General features: G+C 36.2%; 1 protein-coding gene across 7 annotated transcripts in view; it reads left to right on the top strand.

Annotated features, from left to right (window-relative positions):
* GPHN (gephyrin) overlaps nucleotides 1-17,458 on the top strand; it is a 617,632-nt gene that overhangs the window by 494,693 nt on the left and 105,481 nt on the right. For all 7 annotated transcript variants that reach the window (XM_060140985.1, XM_060140957.1, XM_060140999.1 and 4 more), the window contains one exon: nucleotides 1,629-1,766. In XM_060140985.1, coding sequence (XP_059996968.1) covers nucleotides 1,629-1,766 — 138 coding nt within the window. The remainder of the gene's footprint in view (nucleotides 1-1,628; nucleotides 1,767-17,458) is intronic.

The following is a 17,458-nucleotide window of genomic DNA, read 5'->3' as shown; positions in this document are numbered from 1 at the left end:
CTGAAAGAAATGAGGGATGAATGGAACCATAATATCTGGGGAAGAATGGTCCAAGTAGAGGAAATGGCAAGTATGAAGACCCTAAAGAAAGATGTATTTGGCATTCTCAGGCAAGGAACGAACCAGTTTGGCTAAAGCACATTGAATAAGGGTGAAATGATAGGAGAAGAGAACAGTGTAGGCTATAATATGTTGGGCTTTGAGGGCCATAGCAAAGATTTTACTCTGAATGAAATGGAAAGTCATGGAGAGTTGTGAGCAGAGATTAGCACAATTCAACTTACAGTTTAAAAGGAGCGTTGTAACTACTGTGTGGAGAATAAACTGTAATGGGACAAGGATAGAAGGAAGGAGACAAGTTAGGACACTACTCAATTTCCCAGGAAATAAATGATGGTTCCAATTATTGTAATAATTGTAGAGATGGTGAGTAATGATCAGATTCTAGAGACATTTTAATGGTAGTTTAGATATGGTTCTGACAAAACTAGAAGAATCAAAGATGTCACCAAGGTTTTGGATTAATAACTGAGTGAGTAGAGCTTCTATTTACTGAGATGGGAATTGCAAGAGAATAAGACATCGTGCAGGTAGGTTAGGAGGGTGGGGAATCAAGAGTTTGATTTTGAGCATGTTAAGTTTGAATTGCCTGTTGCACATTCAAGTGCATATTTGATGATTTATAAGCTTGTAGATATACGCTGTTACCCACCAGCTATTTGGATGACATATAAGTATAGAGGTGAAGGTAGGGGTTGAGGTTGGAGATATAAAATTAGGGAGTTTAGTGTATGGGTGGTATTAATGCCAGGGGACTAGATAAGGTTACATGGGGAGTGAGTAAATAATAATATTTTTCTATGCTTTTAGAAGAAAGAAAATTTCCTATGAAATTCTGAATAAATTCAAGTTTGTATATTTCACTTCACTAACTAGCTAATTAAGTGTTCAAACAGTATAGTAGTTAAGGACATGGACTCTAAAGCCTGGCTACCTAGGTTTGAATCCTGGCTCTTCAGTTTCTAGCTTTGCGATTTAGGCCAAGATATGTAAACCTCTTTTTCCTCATCTGTAATAAAGGATAATAATGATGGCTCCCTTTAGGTTGTTGTGAAGATTAATTAGAATAGTGCCATGGCACATAGTTAAGCACTCAAAAAGGATTAGCCAGGGCTTCTCTGGTGGCGCAGTGGTTGGGGGTCCGCCTGCCGACGCAGGGGACGCGGGTTCGTGCCCCGGTCCGGGAGGATCCCACATGCCGCGGAGCGGCTGGGCCCATGGGCCATGGCCGCTGGGCCGCCGCGTACGGAGCCTGTGCTCCGCGGCAGGAGGGGCCACAGCAGTGAGAGGCCCGCATACCGCAAAAACAACAACAACAACAACAACAAAAAGGATTAGCCAATATCATCATTAAATTTCACCAACTTTTGATACATGATGTAATATTACTAACTTGATTTAATGTTCCACCAAAGCAGGCTATATTTTGGAAGCAGGAAAAAGTTTCTCACCTTGTAATCTTCATTTCTGGACACATGAAATTGAGAATTGTTGATATTTATAAGCCTTTCCCACTTTTTAATCAGTGTTTCAGCATCATATTCTTAGTTAATTATCTTCCTGTTTAGGTCACAGTGCTGTTGATATCACCAAGGTGGCTAGAAGACACCGCATGTCTCCTTTTCCTCTAACATCTATGGACAAAGCCTTTATCACAGTCCTGGAGATGACTCCGGTGCTTGGGACAGAAATCATCAACTACCGAGGTACTGTTATATTTGCTCATTGCCTTTTATTTTCATTTTTTTCCAAATAAGATTCATCTACCACTAATACACAGTTTTCCTGAAAGAGAAATGTTATTAATCATTACTGTAATTATCATCATCTTGCTTTTTGCTTCTTATTTCTACTCAACTCTAAGATCAACCTTAATGGTATACAGAGTAAAATACCCATAAAGCTTCCTTTACATAAAGAAAAAAGGAAAAAGTCAACAGTGTTTCTCCTGTTCATCAAAATACCAGTACTCTAAAGAAAGGGCTGTCAGCCCTGAGTGAGAAAAACAGTTGACTGTGAGTCTGCCTTATGTCCTTTCTGACAGAAATGGGAGATAACTAATGTGTCTCGTAATTATTTTCATTTGTGGAAATCATGTTTTTAAATGTAAAATGTAAATACTACGTTAATTCATCTATGGATCACTGAGCAACCAGTCTGATCTCAGTTTTTCTGCTTCATATATCTTCTCATTTTCTGCTCTTAGTTTAGTAGTACATTGAGACCAGCTTGTGGAAAGATAATGGAAGGGTAGTTTTCCCCAGTGTTTTCAGTTTTTAATCAACTACTTCCCTTTCTAAAAATTCAGTTCAGGTGCAATCTGAATAAATTGTAGTTTCTTAATTGTTTTTGTTATACAGATAAAAACAATACAAAAGGATTGCTTTTACAAATAAAGGACTTTATTCACAGATCATAAAATATTCAAATTTCAATGAACATTAGAGAGCATCTATACAGACACCATAATTTTTCTACAAGAAAACTCAAACTCAGAACAGCAGAAAAGGAATAGGATTAAGGCTCAAGACTTAACATTCTTGGGAATTCCTTTGCAGTCCAGTGGTTAGGGCTTGGCGTTTTCATGGCGGTGGCCCGGCTTCAATCCCTACTCCGGGAGCTAATATCCCGCAAGATGCGTGGCACGGCCAAAAAAGAAAAAAAAACAAGACTTAACATTCTTATTTTTACTACATAATAGTGCTCTTCTTCCAGTGTTAAATATAAAAAACAATAGTAGATAAAGTAACAAATTATGTGAAAATTAAAAGGCCTAAAATTAGTGAAATATTAAATGCCAAATTCTAGCTCTTTGATCCCTGACCCGACTTAGACAAAAATTATTTTTACATAACTTACACCTATCCTACATCTTTGACTTACATTCTTTTAGATATGTTATCATTAGGTTTAAACCTTTTCTTTTGTTTTTGTTTTATTCCTCATTAAAGGAAATAAAGATAATAAAACTGACTAGAGTGGGGAGTTAGGAATTAACTACATAATTTCAGAAATCAATTTTAATGAAATAGGTTTCTTTCTATTATTAAGTACAGATATTTAGATATTTTTATGTCAAGCAACACTAAGACATCTTCAGAAAATATGAATGTAAAATTAAGTTGAAAAAATTTACATGTTATAAAAATAAGTTAACCATCCCTGGCCTCTTGTAATATCAGGGTAGTTTCTCTTAACACCAGTCCTTAGAAAAATCTCACTGTGATGCCAAGTCACATTTAGACAGAAATTCCAGTCCTTTTAAGGAAAAAACAGAACTGGAAATGGCCATTTCTATTTCTCCTCTAGAAAAAAAATAATACTGTCAGGTGGATTCTCTTTTCCTTTCATGTGCTTGTTTCCCCTTCATTTGTTCATCAAATCAGTTGTCACTCATAAGTAAGCAAACTCTTCATGGATGGTTAACTTCTTGTCAAGTGTTTCCATGCATGATGATGAAAAATAATAGTTAGGTTTGCATTCAACCTTTGAGTTGGATCAAACTCGATTTGTAATGCAAAAGAGCATTATAATTAAACCTCCTAGGCACTTTAATTAGTTGTTTAGAAAACAACACCATATATAGAAACATAATGCAATTTGTTTAACAATTATCTATTAAAAATCTAAATTCCAGGTACTATGTTAAGTCCAGATAATGCAAAGATGAATAAAATAAAACCCCACCCCATGCAGCTCACTGTGTAGTGCAGGAGAGGGACAGATAAACAATGTGGTACATTTTCTCCTTTACTGGCTCTTTTGTAAGCTTGCCTTCCTTTGTCAATTCCTTGAATATGAACTTTCTTTAGAGTGTTTGTCTCTGACCCTTTTCAGATCTTACACATTCACTTCAGATAACCTCATACATGCCAATTGTTTCAAGTACCAACTATTAAGTGATTTCTAAATCTGTATCTTTGCCCAGACCTTGCCTGAGCTCCAAACTCTTACAACAAATGTATACCTGCTGCGAGTAAGTTTAACATGACCAATATTAAACTTATTTTCTTTACTTCTACAATACTCATTTCCTCTACGTCCTGTTGAATCTGTCCCTTGTTTGCCATCCCCACTGCTATGATTTTAATTTAGGTCTTTATTATTAACTTTCTGGATTATTGTAAAGGCTTCCCTCCCCCAATTAGCATCTTTACATCCATTTTCCAATTGCATACCAAAGTTATCTGTTCAAAATTTGATATTAACATTCCTGCATACAACTCTTCAGTAGTATTCCTCATAACCTCCAGATAAAATTCAAACTCCTTGATATGTCATATAAGGCCCTTTATAATTGGCCACTCTGTATTCTTTTTTTTCTGACTTTATTGAGGCATAATTAATAAATTAAAATTATGTATATTTAGGGTATACAACATGATGATTTAATATATCTATACATTGTGAAATAATTACCATAATCAAGCTAATTAATACATCTATCACTTTATAGTTACTCTGTGTATGTGTATGTATGGTGAAAATACTTAAGATTTACTCTTTTAGCAAATTTCAAGTATACAATACAGCATTGTTAACTACAGTCCCATGCTGTACTTTAGATACCCAGAATTTATTCATCTTATAAATGAAAGTTTGTACCCTTTGACCAACATCTCCCCATTTTGACAGTACATGTTTTTTAAGATTAAGCTTAAGAAGCTCTCCTCCATGAAGGCATTTCTGGTGTCCACTTCTCCCTTTCCCTAGCTGGGTTAAGTATCCTTCCTCCATGTCCCCATAGCACTTTGTTCATTCGTTTTGTAATAACAATGACTGACATATTTGATTACTCTCTCTCATAAGTGCCCTAATAAACAACACGGGTATAAAAAGCTGAGTGATCTAAATGTGAATCACTATAAATTGAGTTTTGAGTCAAATGTGGCCTGTAATTCTCTTACTCAAGATAAGCAATTTCTCCCCAGAAAAAAGATTAGAAACTCATTCTCACTATACTTTAAATGTTATCTTTTCCGAGGATGTTTGCATTTTAATGAGCAAACCTTCATAGTTCATTTTGATTTCAACTAGATGCACCTCTAACTATTGAATTTCATAGGGGTGAGGAGGACTGAAAGGCCTTCACAGTTCTCTGAAATCCCAAATATTTTGCCTCTGCAAATACTCTGACACCTACAATTATAGAAGCCTGTAGAGGAAAGCCCATGTTTCCTAAGAGAGATCCAGAACCACTGAAATCTATGAGGCAGTTTGCTACTGTAGGATCTCTAAAATTACTTTTTATATGTCTGTGAAGGTTCAACAATAATCCAGAAAACTAAGAATAAATCATGTATACAGAAGTGCTGGTAGTGATGCTCTCAAGGTCATACATATAGGGTAACTCTGTGAAGGAATGTTACCATATAATATATTAAATACTTACAATATTACAATAAGAAGGTAACTTGGAGATCAGGTAGTCTCTCTTACTTTAAAGACAAAGGAATTTAGGACCAAAGAGGTATAATAATGTTCTTAGAGTTAGACAAATTGTTATGATTAAAAACAACTAGAACCTAGGATCCTTGACTCCTAGTCTACTGTTCATTCCATTATAGCAAAGCACGTCTCAAATCAGTATGAAAATTATTCTTCTGAAGTAAGTGCCTAGATGTGTAAAGTGTATTGTTTGTTTGTTTTAACCTATTTTGACTACAGGTGAATTTTCTATTGTCTCTGGTCTGCCCTTTAGCATATCTACTATTTTCAGCTCCTATCTGCAAGCAAGGCCTTTAAGGAGCAAGTGCTCCACTGATTATAAATACCTTACTTTGGTTTCTTGGGAGAGGAATACCAATAGAAGATAACATTTGCAAGACTACCATTTATGATTCATCTTTGCTTATAAAATGCGTGACATGAACACATTACAAATTCACACTTGGTACAGTACTAGCTACTGAAAGGCAGATTAAAATATTCTAGAATTCCCTGTAATCCCCAATATTGTTCAGTTAACAATGGAAAAACTATAATCTTTGAATAGAAAGGATTCTGCTTTCTTAGGAGCATTATTTTATAAGCGCTAGGCTTTTTTTTAAGATTTCATGACCAAAGACTTTAGCATCGCTGACCTCAGTTCTTTGTATTTCCACAAAAGACTTAAGCAATTCTAGACAAGGAAGCTTTAAGTTTACTGAACTCAGTTTAAAGCAGTGAAGTATCCTTTTTAGAATATTAACCACAACAGAGGTAGTTCTGTCTCTGACCTAAAGCAAGATATATTTATAATATATTTTAAAAGAAAAAAATATATATGAAAATATATAATGATATGCATAGAAGGAGGTATGAAAGAGGAAGATTAGTCAACCTGGTTGTGACATAGGAATAATTCAGCCCGCATTATAGGTCTGATTCTTCTGTGAGTTAATTTTACTCAATTGTGTAACTATAAAAAGAACTGCCCCACACAAGGGGGCTTTATGAGTGCCTAAACAGTCATAATATCTAGTTGAGAAGTTACTGCTGCCTGGCTCCTTTTCTAAAACCATGTGCCCAAAGTTTATTCAACACTAATACTTGGGCTCCACCTATGGGCAAAGAGAAGAGATGGTTTAACATCTATCTAAGTATTTATATGTATGCAAGAGAGACTGCCCCATGTGATAAAGTAATTTGCAGCACTACTATATACTCTTTAAGTTCCAAAGTCGATCATTGAATGAAATGTAATATTGACTGCTTGGAAGAGCTATCCATTGTCTAATCCTTGAATCCTACTGAGATATATGGATGTAGTTGCTGCTGTAGCAGAGGGGTGTACCTGACGTTTATTCCTTCAGTTCTCAAGTATTTGCTGCCAGCTGGGAGTCCTTAGCATTTTCTAATCAATTGCGTTTTTCTCTTCAAATCCTTTCCCTTGCCTTACTCAGGCTTTTAGAAAAAAACTTGAAGTAATGCATGTTTTTCTCTTTGAAGAGATGTAAGTTCTGCTGGTAGGTTAACTTGATACCAACTCCAAAAGCAGAACTAATCCAGTAGGGATCTAATTTACCTTAAAGATAGAAATCCCTATATTTAGCATGAGTACAAAATAAAAATCTGGCCAATTTTCTATTACTAGATTTATATTGATAACCTTAAGCATGAAGCTGTTCTTTCTTTCCAAATGAAATGTTTTATTTTTCTTTCCAAGATATTTTAAAGATCTATAAAGACCAGATGGTATATGTGTGCTTCAAATATGACTTTTCTTGACTCTTCTATATACAGCTATATGTTAAAATGACAGAAATATTCTTTTTTTAAAAATCTCTTATTCTTGCCCTTTAAAAAATAAGTTTACTGAAATACAATTCATATACAGTATAATTCACCCACATAAATTATACCGTTCAGAAGTTTTTAGTATATTCACAGATATGTACAGCCATCACCACAGTCAGTTTTAGAATATATTCACCTCAAGAAGAATCCCCATCCCCTTTAGCTATCAGCCTCCTCCTGTCCCCGCAGCCCACCATTCAGCCTTAAGCAACCATTAGCCTACTTTTTATCTCTATGGATTTACCTATTCTGGACATTTCACATAATGGGATCATATAATATGTGGTCTTTTATTACTGGCTTTTTCTACCTAGAATAATATTTTCAAAGTTCATCCATGTTGTAGCATGTATCAGTATCTCATTCCTTTTTAAAATATTACTGTAGTAAAAAAAACATATAAAGTTTATCATCTTAGCCATTACAGTTCAGTGGCATTAAGTACATTCACATTGTTGTGAAACATATCTCCAAAAGTTTTTCATACTGGATGCGTGAAACTCTTTACCCATTAAACAACAACTCCCTTTTTCCTCCTCATCCCAGCCCCTGGTAACCACCACTCTACTTATTATTTCTAAGAATTTGACTATTTTAGATATGTTATATAAGTGCAGTCATACAGTATTTGTCTTTTTGTGGCTAGCTTATATCACTTAGTATAATGTCCTCAAGGTCTGTTCATGTTGTGCCATGTGACAGTATTTAGATATATACACATATACACCACATTTGTTAATCCATTCATCTGTTGATGGACATTTGGGATGCTTCCAACTGTTGACTATTATGAATAGCCATACTATATGAACATGGGTGTACAAATATCTCTTCAAGACCCTGCTTTCAATTCTTTGGGATATATACTCAGAAGTGAGATTGATGGATCATATGGTAGGTCTATTTTTAATTTTCTGAGGAAACTTCTTCTGTTTTCCACGCTGGTTGCACTATTCTACAATCCTACCAACATTACATAAGGATTCCAATTTTTCTACATTCTCATCAACACTTTTTATTTTCTGATTTTTTGATAGTAGCCAATTTATGGATGTGGGGTGATATCTCATTGTGATTTTGATTTGCATTTTCCTGATAATTAGTGACGTTGAGCATCTTTTCATAAGTTTATTAGCTATTCATACATCTTTAGAGAAATGTCTATTCAAGTCCTTTCCCATTTTAAAAAATTTTTTAATTTTAGTTAATTTGTAATGTTCTGTTAGTTTCAAGTACACAGCGAAGGGATTCAGATATATATATATATGTGTATATATATATGTTCAGATATGTGTGTATATTCTTTTTCAGATTCTTTTCCATTATAGGTAATTAAAAGATATTGAGTATAGTTCCCTTTGCTATATAGTAGGTCCTTGTTGTTTACCTGTTTTATGTGTAGGAGTGTGTATACGTTAATCCCAAACTCCTAATTTATCTCTCCCCCCACCTGCTATCCCCTTTGGTAACCATAACTTTGTTTTCTATGTGAGTCTATTTTAGTTTTGTAAATAAGTTTATTTGTATCATTTTTTTAGAGTCCACATATAAGTGATATCATATGATATTTGTCTTTCTCTGAATGACTTACTTCACTTAATGTGATAATCTCTAGCTCCATCCATGTTGCTGCGAATGGCATCGTTTCGTTTTTTTTTTTTTTTTTTTTAGTGATACACGGGCCTCTCACTGTTGTGGCCTCTCCCGTTGCAGAGCACAGGCTCTGGACGCGCAGGCTCAGCGGCCATGGCTCATGGGCCCAGCTGCTCCGCGGCATGTGGGATCTTCCCGGACCGGGGCACGAACCCGTGTCCCCTGCATCGGCAGGCGGACTCTCAACTACTGCGCCACCAGAGAAGCCCCATTTCATTCTTTTTTAAGGCTGAGTAATATTCCATTGTGTATATACACCACTTCTTTATCCACTCATCTGTTGATGGACGTTTAGGTTTCTTCCATGTCTTGGCTATTATAAATAGTGCTTCTATGGATATTGGGGTGCATGTATCTTTTTGAATCAGAGTTTTCTCTAGATATATGCCTGGGAATGGGATTGCAGGATCATATGGTAACTCTTATTTTTAGTTTTTTAAGGAACCTCCATACTGTTCTCCACAGTGGCTGCACCAATTTACATTCCAACCAACAGTGTAATTGGGTTCCTTTTTCTCCACACCCTCTCCAGCATTTATTATTTGTAGATTTTTTAATGATGGCCATTCTGACTGGTATGAGATGATACGTCATTGTAGTTTTGATTTGCATTTCTCTAATAGTTAGTGATATTGAGAATCTTCTCATGTGCCTGTTGACCATCTGTATGTCTTTTGTAAAGCAATGTCTGTTTAGGTCTTCTTCCTATTTTTTGATCAAGTTGTTCAGTTTTGTTTTGTTTTTTATATTAAGCTGTATGAGCTGTTTGTATATTTTGGAAATTAATCCCTTGTCAGTAGCATCATTTGCAAATATTTTCTCCCAGTCCATGGCTTGTCTTTTTGTTTTGTTTATGGTTTCCTTTGCTGTGCAAAAGCTTTTAAGTTTAATTAGGTCCCATTTGTTTATTTTTCTTTTTATTTCCATTACTCTAGAAGACGGATCCAAAAAAATAATGTTGTGGTTTGGGTCAAAGAATGTTCTGCCTGTGTTTTCCCCTAGGAGTTTTATAGTATCTGACCTTACATTTAGGTCTTTAATCCATTTTGAGTTTATTTTTGTATACAGTGTTAGAGAATGTTCTAATTCCATTCTGTTACAAGTGGTTTCCCAGCACCACTTATTAAAGAGACCATCTTTTCTCCATTGTATATTCTTACCTCCTTTGTGGTAGAGTAATAGACCATAAGTGTGTGTGTTTATTTCTGGGCTTTCTATCCTGTTCCATTTATCTATAAGTCTGTTTTTTTGTGCCAGTACCATACTGTTTTGATTACTGTAGCTTTGTAGTATAGTCTGATGTCAGGGATCTTGATTCCTTCAGCTCCGTTCTTCTTTCTGAAGGTGGTTTTGGCTATTTGGGGTCTTTTGTGTTTCCATACGAATTTTTCAATTTTTTGTTCTAGTTATGTGAAAAATGCCATTGGTAATTTGATAGGGAGTGCATTAAATCCATAGATTGCCTTGGGTAGTATGATAATTTTAACAATACTGATTCTTCCAATCCAAGAATATGATATATCTTTCCATCTGTTTGTGTCATCTTCAGTTTCTTTCATCAGCGTCTTATAGTTTTCAGAGTACAGTCTCTTGCCTCCTTAGGTAGGTTATTCCTAGGTATTTTATTCTTTTTGATGTGATGGTTTCCTTAATTTCTCTTTCTGATCTTTCATTGTTAAGTGTATAGACATGCAACAGATTTCTGTATATTAATTTTGTACCTAGCAACTGTACTGAATTCATTGATGAGCTCTAGTAGTTTTCTGGTAGCATCTTTAGGATTTTCTATGTATAGCATCATGTCATCTGCAAACAATGACAGTTTTACTTCTTTCTCAGTTTGGATTCCTTTTATCTCTTTTTGTTTTCTCTGTTTGCTGTGGCTAGGACTTCCAAAACTATGTTGAATAAAAGTGGCCAGAGTGGTCATCCTTGTCTTGTTCCTGATCTTAGAGGAAATGCTTTCAGCTTTTCACCACTGAGTGTGATGTTAGCTGTGGGTTTCTCATAGATGGCCTTTATTATGTTGAGGTATGTTCCTTCTGTGCCCACTTCTGGAGTTTTTATCATAAATGGATGGTGAATTTTATCAAAAGCTTTTTTCTGCATCTGTTGAGATAATCATATGGTTTTTATTCTTCACTTTGTTAATGTGGTGTATCACATTGATTGATTTGCAGATATTGAAAAATCCTTGCATCCCTGGGATAAATCCCACTTGATCATGGTGTATGATCCTTTTAATGTATTGTTGGAGTCAGTTTGCTAGTATTTTCTTGAGGATTTCTGCATCTATGTGCATCAGTGATATTGGCCTGTAATTTTCTTTTTTTGTGATATCTTTGTGTGGTTTTGGTATCAAGGTTATGGTGGCCTCATAGAATGAGTTCAGAAGTGTTCCTTCCTCTGCAATTTTTGGAATAGCTTCAGAAGGATGGGTGTTAACTCTTCTTTGGTCATCTTTATGATGATTACCATGAACACTTTCTCGGGTAGATTGACTCTCTCCACATCACTTAGTGCTTCTTCTGGGGTTTTATCTTGTTCCTTTGTCTGAAACATCTTCCTCTGTTGCTTCCTTTTGTCTAAATTGCTATTTGTATTTTTATATATGTGGTAGATTGGTTACGTTTCTTGACCTTTGAGAAGTGGCCCTCTGTAGGAGATGTCCTATGTGTCCCAGCAGTGCACTCCCTTCTTGTCACCCAAGGGCCAGGGGCCAGCTGGTCTGTATCTGGCCTTTGTTCGTGGACTCGATATGCAGGCTGCAGGACTGTAGTTTTCTTGCCTCTGGTGTCTGTCCCCCGGTAGATGAGGATTGTCTAGAGGCTTGTGCAGGCTTCCTGGCAGGAAGAGTTGGTGCCTGCCCCCTGATGGGTGGAGCTGGGTCTTGGTCTTCTGGGGGGCAGAGCCATGCTTAGGGACGTGTCTAGAGGTGGCTGTGGGCTCAGGAAGTCTTTAGGCAGCCTGTCTGCTGATGGGTGCAGCTGTGTCCCTATCCAGTTTGTTGTTTGGCCTGAGGCATCCCAGCACTGGAGCCTACATGCTGTTGGTGGGGCCAGGTCTTGGTGGCAAAATGTCAGCCTCCAGGAGAGCTCACACAGATAAATCCTCCCCGATATGTCCTCCACCAGTGTCTCTGTCCCCAAGGTGGGCTATAGTCACCCCTTGCCTCCCCAAGATACCTTCCAAGACCAGCAGGTATGTCTGGCTCAGGTTCCTATCAAATTACTGCTTTTGCCTTTAGTCCTGGTGTGTGTGAGATTTTGTGTGTGCCCTTTAAGACTGAAGTCTCTCTAACACAACACTGTGAAGCAATTATACTCCAATAAAGATGTATTTAAAAAAAAAAGAGTGAAGTCTCTATTTCTCCCAATCCTGTGGAGCTCCTGCAATCAAGCCCCACTGGCCTTCAAAGCCAAGTGCTCTGGGGGCTCCTATTCCTGGTGCCTTTCCCATTTTTAATTGGGTTATTAGATCTGTTTGTTTTTGAGTTGTAGGATTTCTTTATGTATTCAGGAGATTAACCCCTTATCAGATACATGATTTGCAGATATTTCTCCCATTTTGAAGTTTGCCTTTTCACTCTGTTGATAGTATCCTTTGATGCACAAGAGTTTTTAAGTTTGATGTTGTCCCCTGTGTCTAGTTTTGCTTTAGTTGCCTGTGCTTTTGTTGTCATATTCAAGAAATCATTGCCAAATCCAATGTCATGAAGCCTTTCCTCAGTGTTTTCTTCTAAGAGTTTTATAGTTGTTGGTTTTACATTTAGGTCTTTAATCTTTTTTGAGTTAAGTTTTGTATATGGTGGAAGATAAAATAGTCCAGCTTCATTCTTTCAAATGTGGCTATCCAGTTTTCCCAACATCATTTTTTGAAAAGGTTATCTTTTCCCTGTTGAGTGGTCTTGATATCCTTGTCAAAGGTCATTTGACCATATACATGAGTGTTTATTTCTTTGCTCTTTATTCTATTCCGTTTGTATTAGACAGAGTTCTCCAGAGAAACAGAACCAACAGAATATATATAGGAAGAGATTTATTATGAGGAATTGACTCACATGATTATGGAGGCTGAGAAGTCCCATGATTTGCCATCTGCAAGCTGGCAACCCAGGAAAGCTGGTGTTATAATTCCAGTCCAAGTCCAAAAGGCTGCAAACCAAGGGAGTTGATATAAAGCCCATCCAAGGGCAAGAGAAGACCAATGTCCCAGGTCAAACAGGCAGGCAGAAAGCAAAAGGGACAATTGTTTTCCTCCACCTTTTTGTTCTATTCAGATGCCCAGTGGATAGAATGATGCCACCCACAATGGGGAGGGCAATATACTTTATTGATTCCACCAATTCAAATACTAATCTCATCTGGAAAAACTCTCACAGACACACCCAGAAATAATGTTTAATCTAGGTATCTCATGGCCAGTGAAGATGACACATAAAATTAACTATCAAACCATTAGTCTATTTGTCTGTCTTTATGCTAGTGCCACTCTGTTTTTCTTACTGTAGCTTTATAATATGTTATAAAATCAGGAAGTGTGAGTCTTAGAACTTTGCTTTCTTTATAATCGTTTTGGCTGCTCGGGGTCTCTTGAGATTCCATATGAATTTTAGGATGAATTTTTCTATTTCTGCAAAAAATGCCATTTGCATTTTTATTGAGATTACATTGAATCCATAGGTGGTTTTAGATGGCATGGGCACTAAGAATATTATGTCTTTCAATCCATGAACAAAGGATGTCTTTCCATTTATTTGTATCTTCTTTATAATTTCTTTTCAGCAATGTTTTATTGTTCCCATTAATACCTCACTCCTTTTTATGGCCAAGTAATATTTCATTTTATGTATATACCGTGTTTTATTTATCCATTCATCAATTGATGGACTGTTGGATTTTTTCCATCTTTTGACTGTTAATGAATACTGCTGCAATTAGTATTTGTGTACAGGTTTTTGCATGGACATATGTTTTCATTTCTCTTGGATTTGTCCTTGCCTTTTAAGAAGAACTGAATTTAAGTAATAGCAGAGACTCTTCTGGAAGCCTAGGCTGCTATAAGTCATTTTAAATATAACCTGTGTTTGTTGCTTTGATTAACCATAAAGGAAAAATACAGTTCTCTTTCTTCAGAATCTTAAGAAACCAAACACACACTTTTCTCACACTCACCACCTTGAGAACTCTTACACACAATTTTGCAAATACTTGCTGATATATTACTAACTGAATATACAAGAGTAGTAATCAGAGGGGCAATAATCAAGGAGAACCTACTGTCTTAAATGGGGTCTTGAAATAGGTGATAGACATTTATTGATAACAAAAAGGAAGATGATAGTCCAGGTTTAGGAAAGTCATGACTGTAAGCATGGAGGTGAGCATCCATTACACACACAAAAAATGACTTGCTTAGAGGAGTCTAAGTGGGAAATAATGAGAGTAGAAGTTAGCAAGATGTCCTTCTCCATTTTATGTATTCTCTGGATGAAGTTGGTTGTATTTGATTGATATGACCTTTTTCTCTATTTACCTGACATTTCTTTCCCTCCTTAGTTCTAATCATTAATGTACTCAATCATTGACTCAGTCATTCAACAAACATTTACTGGGTGCCTTTTAAGTATCAAGCACTGTGCTTGGTACTGGGGATACAATGATGGGTGAGATATGCTGTGACAACAAGGAATTCACAACCTGATGGAGAAGTCAAAATAGTTTCACAAACAACCGTAATGTAATGTGGAAAGTGTACCATAACAGATGGATACAAATGTTTTAAGAATATGAAGACTAAGTACAATCCCTCCAAACTATTCTGTATCTTGTCACTAGGCAAGTTCATAAAACGTTCCATTATCTCTGAAGAGACTTAAACACTGCTGAGAGGTTAACTTGAAGTCATTACTTTGCTTAAAAATCCTACATTGGATTCCCATTTTCATAAGATTAAGTTTAAACTCCCTCGATCCTGCTTCCGTTGTCTAAAATGTCCCCTCCTTTCTCCTACTTGGTTCTGACTTCAAACTGTGAAACTCAGCATAGATACCTCATCTAGGAAGATTTTCTTGATGTTCCACAAATTGTTGGTTAGGTGGTTTTTTCTGTATGCTTCCGATATTGCCCTGATCATATATCTGTCACTGCCCATATCATACTATCTTTTAATCATATTTTTATTTTTCCATATCCCCCTCTCTCACATGCACTGTTACATGTGAATTCCTTGAGGAAATCAGCCAGGTCTTACTAGTATTTTTGTCCCCAGTGTCTAGCATATAGTAGGTTCCTGGTGTTTGATGAATGGATAAATAAATTGGTCAATGAACTAACTTTTCCTGTTTAGAGACAGAAGGCCAAAGACATGACATCTGAGCTGAAACTTAAAGGTTGCCTAAGATTCACTAGGGGGAGAAAAGAAGAAGGAAAAAAGGTATTGCTGTCCAAGGCAACATTATTTGCAATGGCATAGAAATAAGAAAAAGCCTACCATGTTTAAGATGTGGCAAATCATTCTTTGTGTCAGAAACTGGACACTTGTCAAAAATAAAGTTCAATCTCAGTATAAACATTTTCAAATTACGCTAGGCAAGTCTTATGCTAGCACTACAGAATTCTTAAAATAGGATCTGTGTATTATTTTGTAGCCTAATGAAGCTTGGGTAGATTGTAGCATTTAAATAACTCGCTTATAGGATGTAAAGAAAAGGGAACCTCCTCGTCCACTGTTGGTGGGAATGTAAATTGGTACAGCCTCTGTGGAAAATAGGATGAAAGTTTCTCAAAAAACTAAAAACAGAACTACCATATGACCCAGCAATTTCACTCCTGGGTATATATCCAAAAAAGCAAAAACACTAATTCGAAAAGATACATGCACCCCAGTGTTCATGGCAGCATTATATATGATTGCCAAAATATGGAAGCAGCCTAACTGTCCATGAGGAGATGAACAGATAAAGAAGATGTTAACACACACACACACACACACACACACACACACACACACACACACACACACACACACACACACACACACACACACACACACACACACACACACACACACACACACACTGGACCACTACTCAGCCATAAAAAAAGAATGAAATTTTGCCATTTGCAGCAACATGAATAGACTTGGAGAGCATTATGCTAAGTGAAGTAAGTTAGAGAAAGACAAATACTGTATGATATCACTTATATGCAGCATCTAAGAAATACAACAAATTAGTGAATATAATAAAAAAGAAGCAGACACAGATGTAGAGAACAAGCTAGAGGTTACCAGGGTGGGGAGGAAAGAAGGAAGGGGGAAGTTAGGGGTAGGGGAGTAAGAGGTACAAATTATTAGGTATAAAATAAGCTACAATCATATATTATACAACACGGAGAATATAGCCAATATTTTGTAATAACTATAAAGGGAGTATAACCTTTAAAAATTGCAAACCACTATATTGTACACCTGTAACTTATAGAACATTTAAAGCAACTATACTTCAGTAAATAAATAAACTCACTTATTCTTGTCATATGTACATCTTCTCAATCCAGAGTTATTATTTGAGCCTCCTCAGATTTGAGGGCTATTTCTTAGTGTTTATGTATATGGTAGGATGGGGGTAGGGGGTCAATTATTATTGGAAACTTACGGAACAGAGTTTTTACTTTAGTTTCCAGAATCTAATTTTGTCAAATTATGATTGAGTAGACTCTATCTATACCTTAGGAACCCTCCAGAGTGGAATTGCACAGTGAGATATATGAGTAACTCAGGCATTAAAGGGAGAAATCAAGTCAGCTGATACTCTTTTCTCTAAATTGGCTGTCAATGAGAACTTAGTTAACTTATGTTAAGCCACTAGGATATCTACAACTGTCAGTATCAATAGTCTTTCATACTTAGCATACTAAGCGTTCAACCTCTTTCTTTCTGGAATACAGGAATAAAAAGAGCCATCATGAGCATGTATCACTTCTCTTGGGCTACTGGCAAGGACTTAGGAAGGAAAAATAACATGTGCTAGCTGTTGATGCCATCAGTTCTTTGTAGTTTTTGTGATGGTGGTAACACATACATAAAATAAGATTTACCATTTTAATTGTGTTTAACCGTACAGTTCAGTGACATTAAATACATTTACATTATTCTGCAGCTATCATTACCATCCATCTCCAAAAGTTTTTCATCTCCCCACACTGAAACTCCATACTCATTAAAAAATAACTTCCTATTCCTCCCTCTCCCCAACCCATGGCAACCACCATTCTACTTTTTGATACTATGATTTTGATTTTGAATATTCTGATTACCTCATATAAGTGGAATCATACAATATTTCTCCTTTTGTGACTGGCTTATTTCACTTATTTTCACTTATTTTATAATGTCTTCAAGTTTCATCCATATTATGGCATATGTCAGAATTTCCTTCCTTTTTAAGGCTGAATAATATTCTTAA

The sequence above is a fragment of the Lagenorhynchus albirostris genome, chromosome 1, assembly GCF_949774975.1.
Source record: "Lagenorhynchus albirostris chromosome 1, mLagAlb1.1, whole genome shotgun sequence".
Classification (NCBI taxonomy): domain Eukaryota; kingdom Metazoa; phylum Chordata; class Mammalia; order Artiodactyla; family Delphinidae; genus Lagenorhynchus; species Lagenorhynchus albirostris.
The sequence above is the reverse complement of the archived record's forward strand: the minus strand, read 5'-3'. Positions and strand labels throughout refer to the sequence as shown.